This window comes from Neurospora crassa, linkage group V (genome assembly GCF_000182925.2).
Source record: "Neurospora crassa OR74A linkage group V, whole genome shotgun sequence".
NCBI classification, from domain to species: Eukaryota; Fungi; Ascomycota; class Sordariomycetes; order Sordariales; family Sordariaceae; genus Neurospora; species Neurospora crassa.
The window spans coordinates 6,124,332-6,138,704 of record NC_026505.1 but is presented as its reverse complement, the minus strand read 5'-3'; the positions used below and the strand labels follow the sequence as shown (position 1 = coordinate 6,138,704).

The 14,373-nt window shown below is 53.1% G+C and overlaps 4 protein-coding genes across 5 annotated transcripts; 2 read left to right on the top strand and 2 right to left on the bottom strand.

Moving 5' to 3' along the window:
- Positions 1–39: 39 nt before the first annotated feature.
- Positions 40–4,949, bottom strand: NCU07238 (hypothetical protein). The gene has a single exon (XM_950805.2). It carries the CDS (start codon positions 2,993–2,995, stop codon positions 1,175–1,177), a length of 1,821 nt encoding a protein of 606 aa, XP_955898.1. The 5' UTR covers positions 2,996–4,949; the 3' UTR covers positions 40–1,174.
- A 257-nt stretch (positions 4,950–5,206) lies between these two features.
- Positions 5,207–6,443, top strand: NCU07239 (hypothetical protein; the record flags this gene model as incomplete). Its single annotated transcript, XM_950806.2, has 4 exons — positions 5,207–5,298; positions 5,466–5,547; positions 5,607–5,633; positions 5,820–6,443. The coding sequence occupies 4 exons, from the start codon at positions 5,207–5,209 to the stop codon at positions 6,030–6,032; spliced, it is 414 nt and encodes a 137-aa protein (XP_955899.1). The 3' UTR covers positions 6,033–6,443.
- Positions 6,444–8,776: 2,333 nt separating this feature from the next.
- On the bottom strand, positions 8,777–10,887 carry NCU07240. 2 transcript variants are annotated; one of them, XM_011396419.1, is made up of 3 exons: positions 10,768–10,887; positions 10,148–10,535; positions 9,277–10,076 (listed from the first exon to the last, which is right to left on the bottom strand). In XM_011396419.1, the coding sequence occupies exons 2-3, from the start codon at positions 10,502–10,504 to the stop codon at positions 9,381–9,383; spliced, it is 1,053 nt and encodes a 350-aa protein (XP_011394721.1). In that variant the 5' UTR covers positions 10,505–10,535; positions 10,768–10,887; the 3' UTR covers positions 9,277–9,380. The 2 variants fall into 2 exon arrangements, with proteins under 2 accessions (XP_011394722.1, XP_011394721.1); XM_011396420.1 differs by lacking the exon at positions 10,768–10,887 and having other exon boundaries at positions 8,777–10,076; positions 10,148–10,670.
- A 178-nt stretch (positions 10,888–11,065) lies between these two features.
- NCU07241 (hypothetical protein) lies at positions 11,066–14,348 on the top strand. Its single transcript, XM_950808.3, has 5 exons — positions 11,066–11,238; positions 11,317–11,586; positions 11,662–12,616; positions 12,674–13,135; positions 13,196–14,348. The coding sequence occupies exons 3-5, from the start codon at positions 12,041–12,043 to the stop codon at positions 13,988–13,990; spliced, it is 1,833 nt and encodes a 610-aa protein (XP_955901.3). The 5' UTR covers positions 11,066–11,238; positions 11,317–11,586; positions 11,662–12,040; the 3' UTR covers positions 13,991–14,348.
- The last annotated feature ends 25 nt before the right edge of the window (positions 14,349–14,373 follow it).

The window sequence follows — 14,373 nt, the reverse complement described above, 5'->3', positions numbered from 1 at the left end:
CGCGAAGGCAGACTATGCTGCGTTTGAATAAAATCAGATCGAGTTCAAAGCGCGGAGGGTGGTGAAACGAACAAAGAGAAAAGGAAGAACAAAAGCAGCCAGACAGCGAAGAAATGCTGAGAAGTTGAGTTGTTGTTCCTTCGAAGATCGAACGTGCGCCGCGGCCCGGATCAGTATGGAGCGGGACTTCCCACAGGAAACGGATGATTCCCGTCCGAGTGCCGGGCTTTCCTTCGGTCGCGTAGCTCTTACATAAAGGAAGGAGCGATAGATTCCTTATCACGTCACTGACGCAACTCGCGACTGCCTCATGACATCGAGGACGAGGTACCCCCGATTTCGGCGCGGAAGTTGAAAGCGACGAGGAGTGCTATAGGAAACACTCGAGGAAGGAGCCGATCCGTGATCGTGCCACTGACGGAAGACACAACTGCTGTGGCCCCCAATCTACCTCTAACCACGATTTTAGTGCTAGCATCCGGATCCGACTCTCAGGGACATCATCATTGCACCCGAAATACCGAAGAAAGACAAAGAGAACAAGCAAAGGATGAAAATGGAGGGAAAAGAGATATCGGTCATCCTTCAGTCACCAAGCACGGAGAGGAAATCACTGAACCCAATTTGTAGACACATGTTTACATTTGCGTATGTATGTCCGGCTGGTCTCAACTCTCAACCCTGTTCTCTCCAAGAAAGTTACACCCTTGCCACCCTTTGCAAGTGACACAAAACCCCCCCCAAAGACCTCCAAACAAGAAACGAACGTGAAGAACCGGAAAACCAAAACCTTACAGAATGTGAAAGCATAAAAAGCGTAAATGTCAGAACAAAGATTCCAATTCCCAAAAATGCATAACACAGGACACAGTCGTGGTTGAAGCGAACCGAGAAAGAAAAAAAAGTAAAAGCGTCACCAAGCCATGTGTCCACATCCTCTCCAGTTCTCCCGTTTGCTGTCCGTTAAGCGGACAACGAAAAGCCCAAGGTAAGGTGGCACAGCAACCTTGCCCAGCAGACATGTCAGTTGGGGACGTGTCGTGAATGAGAGTATATGATAACTGAAGACGTCGGGGCATAATCGTGATTAGCATAACATTGTATCCTTTAAGCGCCAACCCATCCCTTCAAGCACCAAACCGGCATGAAAAAATTCCTTTGTGCCAGCGACACTTCAAGCACCAATGCTGCGCTTCTGAGCCGTCAATACAAGCCTCGCCTTGCGCTGCTGGCCGTCAACGGCCTCCGTCTTGGCGCCGCGGTTGCTGTTCTTCAACAAGCTTGCAAAGCTGCCAGAGTCACGGCTGGCCGCCTCGTTATCCGAGCAGTTGGTGCTGTCAACGCTCGTGCGGTTGGTCTTCTGACGCGAGCTCGGGCGGTCCGAGCCAATGGCGCCCCAGCTGCCGGTACTAGTGCGTGAGCTAGGAAGGCTGCTCTCGGCATCGTCGTGGTCGAGCAGGATACCGGATCCGCTACGACCCGAGTCGCTGTCGTTGTCCGTCAAGGGTGTCTCCACCAGCTCGTCGGCACTCTCGGAAATAGGGCTGATGCTTCCAGAGGAGCGGGCTTCCTTGCGCCTTTCAAGACCGGCGCGCACAAGGTTGTGGATCGCCGAGCGGCGAGTGCGAGCCACAAAGTTCTTGCTACCCTCGTGCTTGGAGGTCGGCTTGGACTTGAGCTCGTCCAGCGAGGGTGGGTTGCGCGGCTGACGAACGGGGTGCTCACCAGCACGAGCCTGACCGGGCCCATAACCAGCCGTCATAGGGGTCATCGGGAAAGTGGACGTCTTGAGACCGGCAGTCTTAGGAGGCTCCTCGTTGGTCGAGATGGTCAGCTGGTTCTTGTTGCCGTTCGCAGTCGAGATGGTCTTCTTATGGCCACGACGGAAGGCGTTGGCGCTCGGGGGAGGCAAAGGGTTGACGGCAGTCTCAACGACAGGCGACTCGAAACGGCGAGGGGGCGACGAGTTTCGCGAGCTCGACTTGGTCTCGGTCGGGGGAGGGGGGGACACCTGCAAGCGGGGAGTGCCGACAGCCGGCTGCTGGACACCGCCGTAGTTGTTAAGGTTAAGCTGAGCAGTCTGATTGGCAAGCTGGTTGGTGGCCTCGTAGAGCGTCTGCTGGCCAGTGGTGGGATCGTAGAGCGAGTAAGCGCTCTGCTGCTGGGTAGCAGCCGGGGTCATCAAGGCCTGAAGCTGCTGGAGGTGCTGAATCTGAGCCGCCTGCTGCGCACGAGCCTGCTGGAGCGCCAGATACTGTTGCTGAAGACGCTGCTGTTGGAGTTGCTCCACCTGTTGCTGAACGTGGTGCTGCATCTGTTGCTGGTAAACAGTCGACTGGTGGCTCTGCTGCGAGGCCGTGGCCTGCCCCTGCATACGGTAACCCTGGGACTGGAGCTGCTGAGCAGCCGCCTGCAGGGCCTGCAGCTGCTGTTGCAACTGCTGCTGACGCTGAGCCAGAACGTGATTAGTGTACATGAGTTGAGCGTGCACATTGGGATCGAGCTCTCCCTGAACCGAGTCATCCATCGAAAGCTGCGAGACCATGATCTGGTCAGTTGTGTACTGCTGCTGTTGCTGTTGCTGCTGTTGATAAGCGGCCACTTCAGCGTTGTAGACAGCCTGCTGTTGCATGGCCTGGTGCTGAGCCTGATGCATACCGCCATAGGTCGGCATGGACGTCTTAGGTCCGTTCAGGTAGCTGGCGCCGTCATACATGCCGGGAGTGATCGAGTTGTTGCGGCTGTTCCGGGCATGAGGGTTGACGGTGGGCGAGGCGGGACCGTTTCCAATTGCGAAGCTGGTAGCGGTAGCCGACTTGGGGGCGGTTCTCAAACCCGCAAGAAGGTGAGAACGGCTGGTGCGTGGCGTGGGAATGCCAGTGTCGTTCTCGGGGATGGACTTGAAGTCGAAAGAAAGAGGCTTGATGTTCTGACCACCTCTCCTCGAGGCCAGACCAGAGGGCATGGCCTGCTGGTTGTACTGCATGTGCGCCATTTTTGATGGTTGTGATGATGATGATGATGATGATGATAGATGAATATTAGGAAGAATATGCCGGTTGCTGCAAGAACGTGATCAAACGCTCTGATGTTGCGACCGCTCTATTTTCTCTCGAAGAATGCGAAAACGATGTGAAGTCGTAGAAGCCTGTACCAAGACCCCAACCCAAAGATTATGCAATGGTGGTGGTTGTATAAAAACAGCTGAAGATGATTCAGAATGCGTTCCAATTAAAAGATTGTCGAGAGACGAAGGTCAAAAGATTGTGCTGTTGATGATGGAAGCCGAATGAGCGGGCAAAGCGTTCAAAAGCCGAAGCGACGAACAGAAGAGGGAAAGAAGCGGTCGAGGATCGACAGTTGCAAGTAGAAGACGGTCGTCGGTCGGCGGAGAGAGAGAAGGTAAAAAAGACCTCGCGCGCGTACAATGGGATGGTGAATGAGAAGGAAGGACGGTGGGGTTGTTCAAGTTTCTATTGATGACTTGTCGAGAGGAGGAGGAGGAGGATGAGTGAGGTGGCGAATCTGGTCGAACCGGTGCGAACCTTGGAAAAGGTGCAGTGCGGTGGTGGTCAGGCAGAGTTGGCTCGGTTGCGACCGAAGACAGTGTGTGCAAGCCTGGACTTGACCGGGTCAGGAGACAACAAGCTGAAGAGAGACCGACGGAGCTGCTAGCGGCAGGGGATGCTTGGCTAGGTGGCAGGCCGTAGTGTGGTGTGTGGCTGTCGGGTTTAGTACCTCTAGCGGGGAGCGACGACGCGTGGAGAAGTCAAACCTTTGTTTTCTCGGAATGGAGACAGACAAAGGGACAGAGGACAGAGCTGGCCAGAGCTACCTTTTTCCACTTGTTCCAAAGGGACGGGAGCGTCTTGAAGAACAATGAGCAGGACTGATGATCCTTTTTTTTTCTTCTTCTTCCTTCCACTCTCAAAGTGTGTTTGACAGAAGAAGCAGCAACAGCTGACTGTGCGTGTGTGTGATTGCTGTATCCGGGGGGGATCACGTCTCCACGATGATCCTAGTATACAGCTCTTTCCGAATCAAGGACAATCAATTGCCTTTGATGAACGTTGCTGCCAGAGATTATTGTGTGAACGGTGCGTGTTCGTGGTGGTTGGAGTGCGAATGCGTGTTGCGGTGCGTTGCCTGTTGTCGAGAAAAAAAAAACCAATCGAGGCCGAGGTCGACAAGACAGAAAACGCGCGAGGTTCAATTGGACCGTGATAGCAAATAGCGTGTGTAGCCGAAAATAGAAGACAAGGATTAAAAGGAATATCCTTTTTGTTGCTTGTTGTTGTCGATGAGATCGGTCTTTTCTTTCCTTTTGCCCAGCTGGGGGGTTTGTTTCGTTGGATTTTGGATTTTGGGGAGATTTCTGCAGTTGTGTGCGGTCTAGAATAGTGGGCGGGCGGGTGTGGTCAGGTGTGGTGCAGTGCGTGTGGTCGAGAGGGGATCGAGATACAAAGCCGAAGGAAGCGACAGAGGCGCGTTGTTTGGGTACGTCTCGTCTCCGGTGGGGATGGTCTTGTTAATTTTTTTCAATCAACGAGGCTCAGACGGACGGACGGACGGACGGGCGGGCAGGAGGAAACCTGGCTGATGGAAGTGATCACAGCGGCAAAGGTGCCACACTAGAATTTGATAGCAGAGAAGACGGAACAGGAACAACTGAAGAATTGAGATGAATCAACAACAATTTTCGACAACGGCGACGATGACGACAGACAGTGACGACGACCGACGTCTTTGCACGAATAGAGAGGAAGAAGGAAGAGGAAGGGGCGGTTGTTGCCAGACGAGGCTAGAAAAAGGAAAGGCGATCTAGATGGCGATGGAAAAAGAGGAAGAAAGAGAGAAAAAGACGGAAGTGTCTGAAGACTGGAGAGAGCCGAGCCGAGAGAAGTCGAGAACAGAGTGCGCAACTGAAAGTCGACATTGGCAAGAGTGAGTGCGGTGCAGTTGACCTATCGAGCAGACAGATTTGCTGCAGTGGCCAGCCTGGAGGTGGGCTGCCCTGGCCCTAGTTCACACACCCGTCCTCAGCGAGCACCCTCATCGGGGGGCATTCACAATCACCACAGCAGGGCATCACGTCGGGTTGGGGAGCAGAGTGCCCTGGACGGGCAGGGGGAGCCGCCCGACACCTCAATCCGCCCAGCAAAAAAACCTGGAAGCCGGGACCACGGACAGGCCAGAATGAGAGAACATGGAGGCCAGGCGTGAACCAGCAGAACGCGTGCTGGCGGCGCAATCCGGGCGGGGCGGACAAGAGGAGGTGGAGTCAAAAAGGAGGGAAAAGTGAAAACAGTGTGGGCAAGCCCCGGGTTAGCGAGCACAGCAAGAGCAGCAGGGACGGCAACGATTGGCTGACTGCAGTAGGGGAAGTGGGGATATCACAAGGGTTAGCGGATAGCAGCCAGCGATGATTGAGCGAACGCCAAAAGCCTGAAGAGGGGGAATGACAGGAATGACTGCCACGAAGGGAGGGGAAAGCATCCTTTGGTTGGCCAATGGGAGAGCGCAATTACCACGTCCATGCGAGATGAGGTAAGCGTCTGGTGAGGTCAAGAGGGAATTGCTATCTTGTGTCTATATACCGTTAACAGGACTGGGTGCAGAAGTGGCGCCATAATGTTAGTAGTGCGAGGCCCTCTGTTGATATCGAACTGTACTGGCGGCTACAGCGGGCATGCACCACCAGCTCACACTCAACCGGGCCAATCACACATTCCCTTGTCCTGGACGGGCAACTTCGATGTGAGCAAAGGAGCCTATCAGAACACAGAACTTGGAGCATCGACTACCTTGACATTTAAAAGTGGTCCCGCACCGACCCGTGCAGTGAGACGAAACACGGAACTTCCCCTGGGCCCTCATCATTCATTCCTGTCCATCATTTGGGCATCTGCCATCTTCCCGGTATCAACCCATCATCGGGTCCAGACCAAGATGACCGCGATGATCACGATCTGATGTCGACACTGAAGAGAATCGGACGAAACAACGAAGAGACAGCACCGGATTATGCCTAACTTGCCCGGAATCGAAGCCTCTTTCGATCTCGATTCCTTTGTTCCGACGATCCGTCCTAGGTGCTTCTTCCGTGTTGCTGACAGACAAAGCCTACCGCTAGTTCAGGCACTTCCCGCGCTCAGATCCTGGGTTTGTCACATTGACACCGTCCTGTTCTTTCGGTTAAAGGAATCTTGAAGCGTTGGAGAGTGGTAGCAAAGATGTGATGAGTTTCGGTGTCAGAACCCTCCTTCAAAAGCTCGCCGAGAATCCTCGTGTTAATGTCTGAATTGTAACCCAACCGTTGGATGCTCAACACTTTGATATCCTTTTTGAGAATACTATCCGTGAGAGAGGCGTCTTAAAAAGAGGTTCCCTGTCCATAACTTGTGTGTTCCCTTGTGGCCCATTCCACCAATCACCGTGTCTCCTCATTCCAAAACCGTCAAACAAAGTCACCAAATCCGCGAACCACAAAGGACGGGCGGGTGCGGCACACAAACATTACCAGAAGGAACTTTTTGGAACACACTAACGGCTTTCCTTGTGCTTGTTGTACAGGGCTGAAGAAGCGGCCACAAGTTGGACCACATTCATCATTGCACAGACACACACACACCATTCTGATATATGTATGTACATGTATTGACGACAGGTTCCTGTTCCTGGCTGCCCATTGAAACCGGAACGACCCATCCACGTGGTTACCAAACCACCACAGAACATGCGTTCTGGCGCAGCCCGTCGGGTTGAGAGACGGCGGGTGCAGTGCGGAGCGTTGCCTTCACTTGATTCCCCTCCCCCACATCGGGACCATCGTCATTTCTCCATTTCGCCTAGAAGCTTCACTTGTGTTTTTCTCCCCTTCCTGGTCGGTCTCCAGCGACTCCAGCTGTCTGTCATTGCCCCGGGGCCTTGCTTGGTCCTGGTCCTGAACCAGATTCGCGGGTACGGAGACCAGCTCTTCGGTAACCATCCAGAGCATAAACACAGGCCGAAAAAAATATAAAACAATCTGGGGTACAGTACCTGCGTGCACTGCACCATGAACAAGCCCTGGAGGACCTGGAAGATGAGGGTGTGAAGTGTGGATTCGTCGCGGATGGCAACATGTCCCTGGATCCAGGTCCCATACCTAGTGAATGGTGCAATGCAGTGCAGTGCAGTGAGTGAGTGGGTTGCACAGCCGCCTCCTTCGGTGCCCTGCGGGCGTCCTCCTCCGGGGAAAGTGAAAGGTCAGTTTGGGTACAATAGTACGTGGGCAAGCGAGCGAGCGAGACCTGGAGACTTGGAGAGTGGAGGGGGGACCTACCTACCTAGAAGACGGAGGTCACGGTACATTATCAAAATCTGAAACATGGACCAGAGTAGGGCGAAACATTTGTTCGCATTGTTCGCATTGTCCGCGTGAAGAAGAAGCCATGATGGAAGGGGAAACGTAACGTCTCCCGAATCTTCAATAGGTAGGTACATAATTCGGAGTATTTTGTGGTGAATCACTGCAGTTCTAGAATCACCTAAGGTAGAAGGTATGTACCTCGGCTTCGCCTTCTTGGCAGAGGAAGGATTCCAGGTTGACATGCCTGTGAATTTCATTATTCTACTAGTCTACCAAGTTACAATTAAACCTACAATCTACAAAAGGGTTAGTCTAGAATTTCTAAAAGACATCTTGAGCGAGAAAAGAAATTAGAAAAAAGAAAAGAAAAAAGAAAACGGTTTCCTCGATCACCGACAGCAAAGCGCAATCGCAGCCGCCGAAAACCGAAGAAGAGTCCTCCTGCAAAGAAACGCCGGCTGCATGCAAGTCACCTTTCACGCCCGGCACGAACTTGCATTTCGCTTTGCTTGGCGTCTAATTTTCCCCACCTTTTACAATGCCATACTTACACCTCAGCACCAGCTGCCGGTCAAAGTGCAGGTGATGATCGAGAAAACGGCAATCAAAGTTAAGTGACGGCGCTTAGCAACATATCGATGTTTGCTTCTTCTTTTTTGGGCTTTGGGCTTTGAGAAGCGCGCGTGATTTTCGGAGTCCGGACCGGCAGTTGATTACCACTACCACTACCACTACCACTGCCACGAACGATAATTGGCGATCGCTTCTGTACCGTATGATCTGGCGTCACGATGGATTGATATGAATGGCATCCCCCATCTTTCTCTCCGGGGCCAACACAAGTGGAACAACGGACGAACGGACGGACCTGCGCTGTGGTAAATGTATGGTCGTTTCTCACTCAGTACACTATTCAACATGCACACCTGTCGGTATGACCCAAAATGTTGATTCCCGTGACTACTTCTACGTGTATGTAGTGCACACATATCATCGCTATTTGGGACTGACTGACTGACTGGATCCGGCCCGCAGTGCCCCCCGACGTGTCAAAATACTGTATGTCTTACCTTAGCTCTATATATAGTACACGTGTACACTACATACACGACAATCCCTTGCAGATCGCCGTAATTGCGGTTCTATGTTGCCGTCGATCCATCGCTCGCCCGCCGGACCGACCGACTTTGTCGCTTTCTGACTGTATGTATGTAAGATGAATGCATAGCTTCCTATGTAAATGCATTACGGTAGTCTATCACCAAGGTAGGTAAGTAATTATATATAGAGTATAGAGTTTAGGATTTAGACGTGGAGTTGATATGTATATGTAGGTATATATCAGCTGAGACAGGGACAAAACATAAGACGTCCCAACATCTCATATCGAGAGCATGAAAGAGCATGATAGTCCAGAACTTCGTTCAGATCCAGACGGAACTCCAGAACTCTACACTACACTACACTAGATTCAGATTCCAGCTTCCAGATTCCAGAACACCTTCCGGAAATTACACACGGGGACATGATGTGGGGAAATAAGTAGCTCAAAAAACACCGGGATCACGGCCTTTCTGGAAAAACCTGGGAATACGAGACCCAACTGTTCCGGACGGCCCGGGGATGCTGGTCCAGCCCGAAGAAGAAGTGAAATTCTGGAACCGCTGCGCCCCTCCCGCCCTCCCTGAATTGCGGGACTTTTTGAGACAACTGGCCGAATTCTGGAAGCTCGGCGGCGCGCCGCGCACGGTATGGGGTACGGCATCCGGAGTGCACGGACACGGTACGGGCAGCCGGAAGTCGGGGCGGGGCGGGGCGGGGCAGGTTAGTGGGACTAATATCGATTGGGACCTATCTTGACGATGGCCATACCGACGCAGTAAAGTCAAGTCTCATTTGAGTTGTTCCTCGGTATGTTCAGGTGGTCACAAGTATTCACATCAAAGTCACGACAAATGGCTACAACATGACCAAAAACATTGGCTCAGCCAATTCATAACATCGTTACCGCACCACATACAGCTTCCACCTATTTCGCGTTCTTCCCAAACAGGGCCTCCCTCACATCATACCCGTACTCGACCGTTCCATGCCAATAATTGACCGTATCAACCTTTGCAATCTTCCACGCCTCATCCAGGGCCTTCACCACCTCTTCGGGCAGCGGTCCCTTTTCGAGGTCCGTCAAGTTGCTATCCAGCTGATCAATACTGCTAACACCAATAATCACCCCGTCATTCCCATCCTTGATCTTCAGCGCACTATGATGCACCATCCACCGCAACGCCGTCTCAATCATGGTGAGCCCCGCCTTCTCCACCGCCTGCTCGACCACCTGCAACGCGCGGAACGTGGATTCCTTAAAGTACCTGCCGCGATACATGACGCCCATCTTGTTGACGTCGGAAAACCGGCCCGACTCGGGCACCATGTCGTGCGACTTGATTTTGCCCGAGAAGAGACCGCCGGCGAGGGGGTTGTAGACGACAATGTCGAGGCCGTAGCGGCGGCACGCCAGGACGAGCTCGGTCTCGAGAGACCGCGTGATGGCGTTGTACATGCCTTGGTAGATGGTGGGCAGGACCCAGTTGTTGTACTTGCACGTCATGACGATCTCGGCGACTTCGAACGAGGTGAAGTTGGAGATGCCGAAGCGGACGAACTTGCCGGCTTTGTGCAGGTCGTTGATGGCCGAGAGGGTTTCGGCAAAGGGGGTTTTGCGGTCCTTTTTCACATGTCTCACTGTCAGCCAAACCCACCACATTCCTGGTCTGGGTAAAGAGGGGGGTATCTTACAGCAGCGTGCAAATACAGAATATCCACACAATCGGTCCCTAGCTCCTTCAGACTAATGTCGGCGCTTTCCAGGACCTTGTCCCGCGTGTTGTCTCCTCCATTGGTGGGGTAGATGACTTTCGTAGCCAGCGTCAGGCCGCGGTCCTTCCAGCCCGCCTCGCGAGTAAAGGCTTCCTGCTTTCCACCAATGTACATGCGCGCTGTGTCGACTTCGTTGTAGCCCCGCGACTGGAAGAGGTCGAGGACCTTGCTGAACTCGGGGATGGTGGTGACGCGGGCGCCCGTCTCGGGGTCGGTGCCAAAGGTCATGAGACCTAGGATCACACGGGGCTGGGGGTTTTGGGCGATGAGGGGCATTTTGGCGGGTTTATTGGTCTGGTATGTTTATCTGGTTCGAATTGGGGTGGTTAGATGCTGGCTTGGAATCCAATGGTTCTTGGAGTGGAGGGCGGTTGGTGATGTTTATATGTTATGCAGTGGTGTTTGTTGACATGGATGGAGACACCCCCCGCATGAGGGGTTGCATGGGGGAGGAGGAAGAGGAGGAGTCACGGTGTGTGAGCAGGGGTTAGTGTTTTTAACGCCTATCTCCGATGTCACGAATAAGCCAATTGACTCACCAACAAAAGAACGACGCTGAGGACCTCGAATTGAACGTATCGGAGTTTGGGCAAACACCAGCAATTGAGGGTGTTGATGATGCTTACTTGTTGGAGGGGTAAGATCGGACTTAATGACGCCATCAGTCGCCGGCTCAGAAGGTGGAGGGAGAAGGCGACCCGCTTTGAGCCGTTGCCCGTCCCGATTCCGGCAAGTCCGGCAACTAACAGCGGGACAAGACTACCTCTACAGTAGGTACCGACGGTGGATGCTCCCGGCTTGGTCTCGTCCGAACTTGAACTTCATCTGAACTGCCTCCTTTAAGCTTCCTTCAGTTTGACATAACTTTCTTGCGTCGCGTCGTGTCACCAATTGCAATGGCGACGGGAGACGGGACCCATATTCATCACCTGCTGGACATTCTCAGAGTGAACGGACACCCTCGTTCTGCGCTATGCTATCCTGTATTTGCACCCTGACACAGCGTCCATGTTAGCGCACCTCCACCAAAACACTGCGTCAATGACAGACACCACTAACACAGGTTACCCGATTCTTCACCTCGACAGCTCCATGGAACTCGTGCCTGTCTTTTTTTTCCCTCTGAGTCTTGATCAACCACTTTTCCACATGTCCAACTAAGTGATCCTACGGCAAGGATCGCACTTAGCCGGCTCTAGCCACTTCTCACGATCGTCAGCCACCATAAGCATCCAGGCAGCAATGCATCAGCTGAGATGGAGTCAAAGCTATTGGGCAGCCAGTTACGGGTCAGCTCAAGGACACAGCTGAAGTACGGTCTCCAGAGCCTTTTCTGCCTGGCCGGGACATAAGGACTGGTAAGCCTGCACCCATCTTCATTGTTATTGCTCATTCAACTCAACTAACCTCAAAATGGCCTCTCCCGACTTCAGACTCTGCATCTTTTGCCGAGAGCTTGAGCCTGCCTCAACGCCGTGTCCCAAGCAGAAGTCCCGAGATTCAGCAAAAGAGTCGGGCCACTTCGGACCAGAGGAGCAGTTCAACCAACTTTGCCCGCTCTCTACCGATGATGAAAAGCTTCTCAAGCAACTCCAAGATAAGCCCAGCTCGCTCTGCAAACGATGCGCCGACTACAACCCCCTCAAGGTCTTCGAGCTCTCGGAGCCACTCCCCTCGGGCCTCATTCCCGAAGACAGTGACAAATTCAGGGATTACTTCGTCCGCCTCAAGCCCTATGAGCTCGACCTCGGTGAACTCGGATCGCTCACCTTGCGGGCATCGTGCCCCTTCTGCCGGCTCATCTACCGCATCATGCCCACTGAGGGCTTACGTCCCGACATCAAAGGCATGAGACTCACTCCCTATCGTGCCTATGTCCGACATGCCGGCTGGCAGTACCTTCCTGAAAAGACAAGGGCCGAAAGTGCCATCTTCTTGGGTCTGCGCCATTTCAGCCACATGATCGACGACCTCCGAGTTCCTTTGCTCTTCTCAGACAAGGAACCAGGTGTGCAAAGCTCTGAAATGACGGGCCCTGCTATATGCTTGGCCGCGGAAGACGCTTTCCCTAATCGGCGACAGTACAACGGGCGATTGGTTGAGCCGTATGTTGACTTTGGGTTTGCGAAGAATGGTCTCGATGTTTGCTGGGAGAACCACAAGGAATACTGCATCTCTACAAAGCCCAAGGAATTGTTCACCACAAAGATGATCGATGTTGTTGAGCGCAAGGTGGTTCCCTACCCAGAAGGATGTGAGTATGTCGCTCTTAGCTATACCTGGGGTGGAATCATGCCGGAGGAAGGGGCCTTGGACAAGAAGACTCTGCCGCAGACTATTGAGGATTCCATCACTGTCACCAAGAAGCTTGGGAAGCGGTATCTCTGGGTGAGTACCTTTGCAGAAGTGAGCCGCAGCGAGAGATTCAACTGACGATCCCTCTAGGTCGATGCCCTCTGCATCAACCAGAAACCGTGGGATACGTTGACCGTCGAAGAGAAAGCCGAAAAGACCCAGCAACTTGCCATGATGGATCTCATCTACCAATGCGCCGCCGTAACCCTCGTCGCCCTCTCTGGCCAGAACTCCAACGCTGGCCTCTGCGGAGTCTCCCGCAAACGGGAGATGCAGCTTCATGAGACCATCAACGGCCGCAAGCTCTTCACCATCCCCGCTGTCGTTGAGGACGAAATGGCCGCTTCTGCATGGGACACTCGGGCCTGGACCTTTCAGGAAGGCATGCTGTCCAAGCGGTCTCTCTTCTTCTCTGACAAACAGCTCGGCATCTCCTGCCAGCGCTTTGGAGCACCAGATGCCTGTGATCCCAGCTGTTACGGGCATCTATCGGACCGGCCTATGGATTCCTTCAGGCAGTTGATGAATGGGTTTAACCTTACTGATACCGACGTTAGTTCTCCCTCCGCCATTCCCTTATGCTGCTTCTCCGCTAACAGATGGATCCATTAGATCTCCGTAACAGACCCTCAGCGCATCCTCCTCTACACCGGCCTCATCATAGACTACACCAGCCGTCAGATGTCCTGGCCCTCAGACTCCCTCAACGCCTGTCTCGGTTTGCTCTCCGCTTTGCAGCGTCATCTCTTCCCTTGCGGGTTCGAGTGGGGCCTTCCCCTGCGCCGATTTCCTCTTACCTTGGGCTGGTCCCATGATTGGTCGTTTCCCAAGCCCGAAAGGCTACACAAGGACTCCCCGCCGTGGGATATTGCCCGCCCTCAAAGGCGAGAAGGCTTCCCGTCGTGGAGTTGGTGTGGCTGGGAGGGGCACGTCACGTTCGATCAGACCTCTTTGCTAGATGGCTCGCTCGTGAAAGCTGGTAAAGGGCGAAGAGGGAGGGACGTGAAGAGTGAAATGGTTCCGGAGTTTGTTGGCTGCGAAGGCAAAAAACTGACCGTCAACGGCTACGTTTGCAACTTCTACATCCGCACGGAGCCGTTTAGCGAGGCGTTCCTCACGAAGCCGGAGAATGAAGATGAGCAACCATTCGGCATCGTGTCGGAGAGAAACTTTCCTCATCCATATACGCTAAAGACTGGGGAGTATGAGTGTCTAGTCGTGGAGAGATTGAGGCACACACAAGACGAAAAGTTTGTCAAGGACACAGTGTACATGATTGTACTGGATTGGGTTATAAGCCAGGACGGAAGGGGAGAAGTGGCAGAGAGGAGAACGTTCGTGACGGTGCAGAGTGATGTTGAGTTTGAAAAGGTGAAGCCGGTGAAAAGGGTGGTGCACTTGGAGTAACGCCCACTCCATATCTTCGGCGTAAAGTTTACCCCGTGCATGAACGAGCTGGTCGTCCAGGCAACGACATTATTGTTCATTCTCGCAACCTCAAAATTGCAACATCACAGGGAAACTACGATACTCCTCGGCCGACGCATGATCCTTCAAGTGGCAGTGTAGCATTTTTGCTTCATAATGATTCTGTTGATTATATATTCTCACGCACATGGAATCATCAAGAAGTCGTGAGGTCATGTCATGCCGGCGATGCAGCCCCACATGGAAGGTAAACAGACCCCTACCTGATGCTGCACTGCCGAAGCAGACTGACTCCACAGTTTCGGACTTAGGAGTTAATACCATTACATTAATCCAGCCGCCATTGTTCTAGATTATATATT

What these genes read in the sequence shown, in the direction of transcription:
- NCU07238 (XM_950805.2), bottom strand. Translation starts at nt 2,995, where the DNA reads ATGGCGCACATGCAGTACAACCAGCAGGCCATGCCCTCTGGTCTGGCC.
- NCU07240 (XM_011396419.1), bottom strand. Translation starts at nt 10,504, where the DNA reads ATGCCCCTCATCGCCCAAAACCCCCAGCCCCGTGTGATCCTAGGTCTC. An exon ending in TTCTGTATTTGCACGCTGCT is followed by an intron (nt 10,077 to 10,147) that starts GTAAGATACCCC and finishes CATGTGAAAAAG; the next exon opens with GACCGCAAAACCCCCTTTGC.
- NCU07241 (XM_950808.3), top strand. Translation starts at nt 12,041, where the DNA reads ATGCCCACTGAGGGCTTACGTCCCGACATCAAAGGCATGAGACTCACT. An exon ending in TTGGGAAGCGGTATCTCTGG is followed by an intron (nt 12,617 to 12,673) that starts GTGAGTACCTTT and finishes CGATCCCTCTAG; the next exon opens with GTCGATGCCCTCTGCATCAA. An exon ending in TTAACCTTACTGATACCGAC is followed by an intron (nt 13,136 to 13,195) that starts GTTAGTTCTCCC and finishes TGGATCCATTAG; the next exon opens with ATCTCCGTAACAGACCCTCA.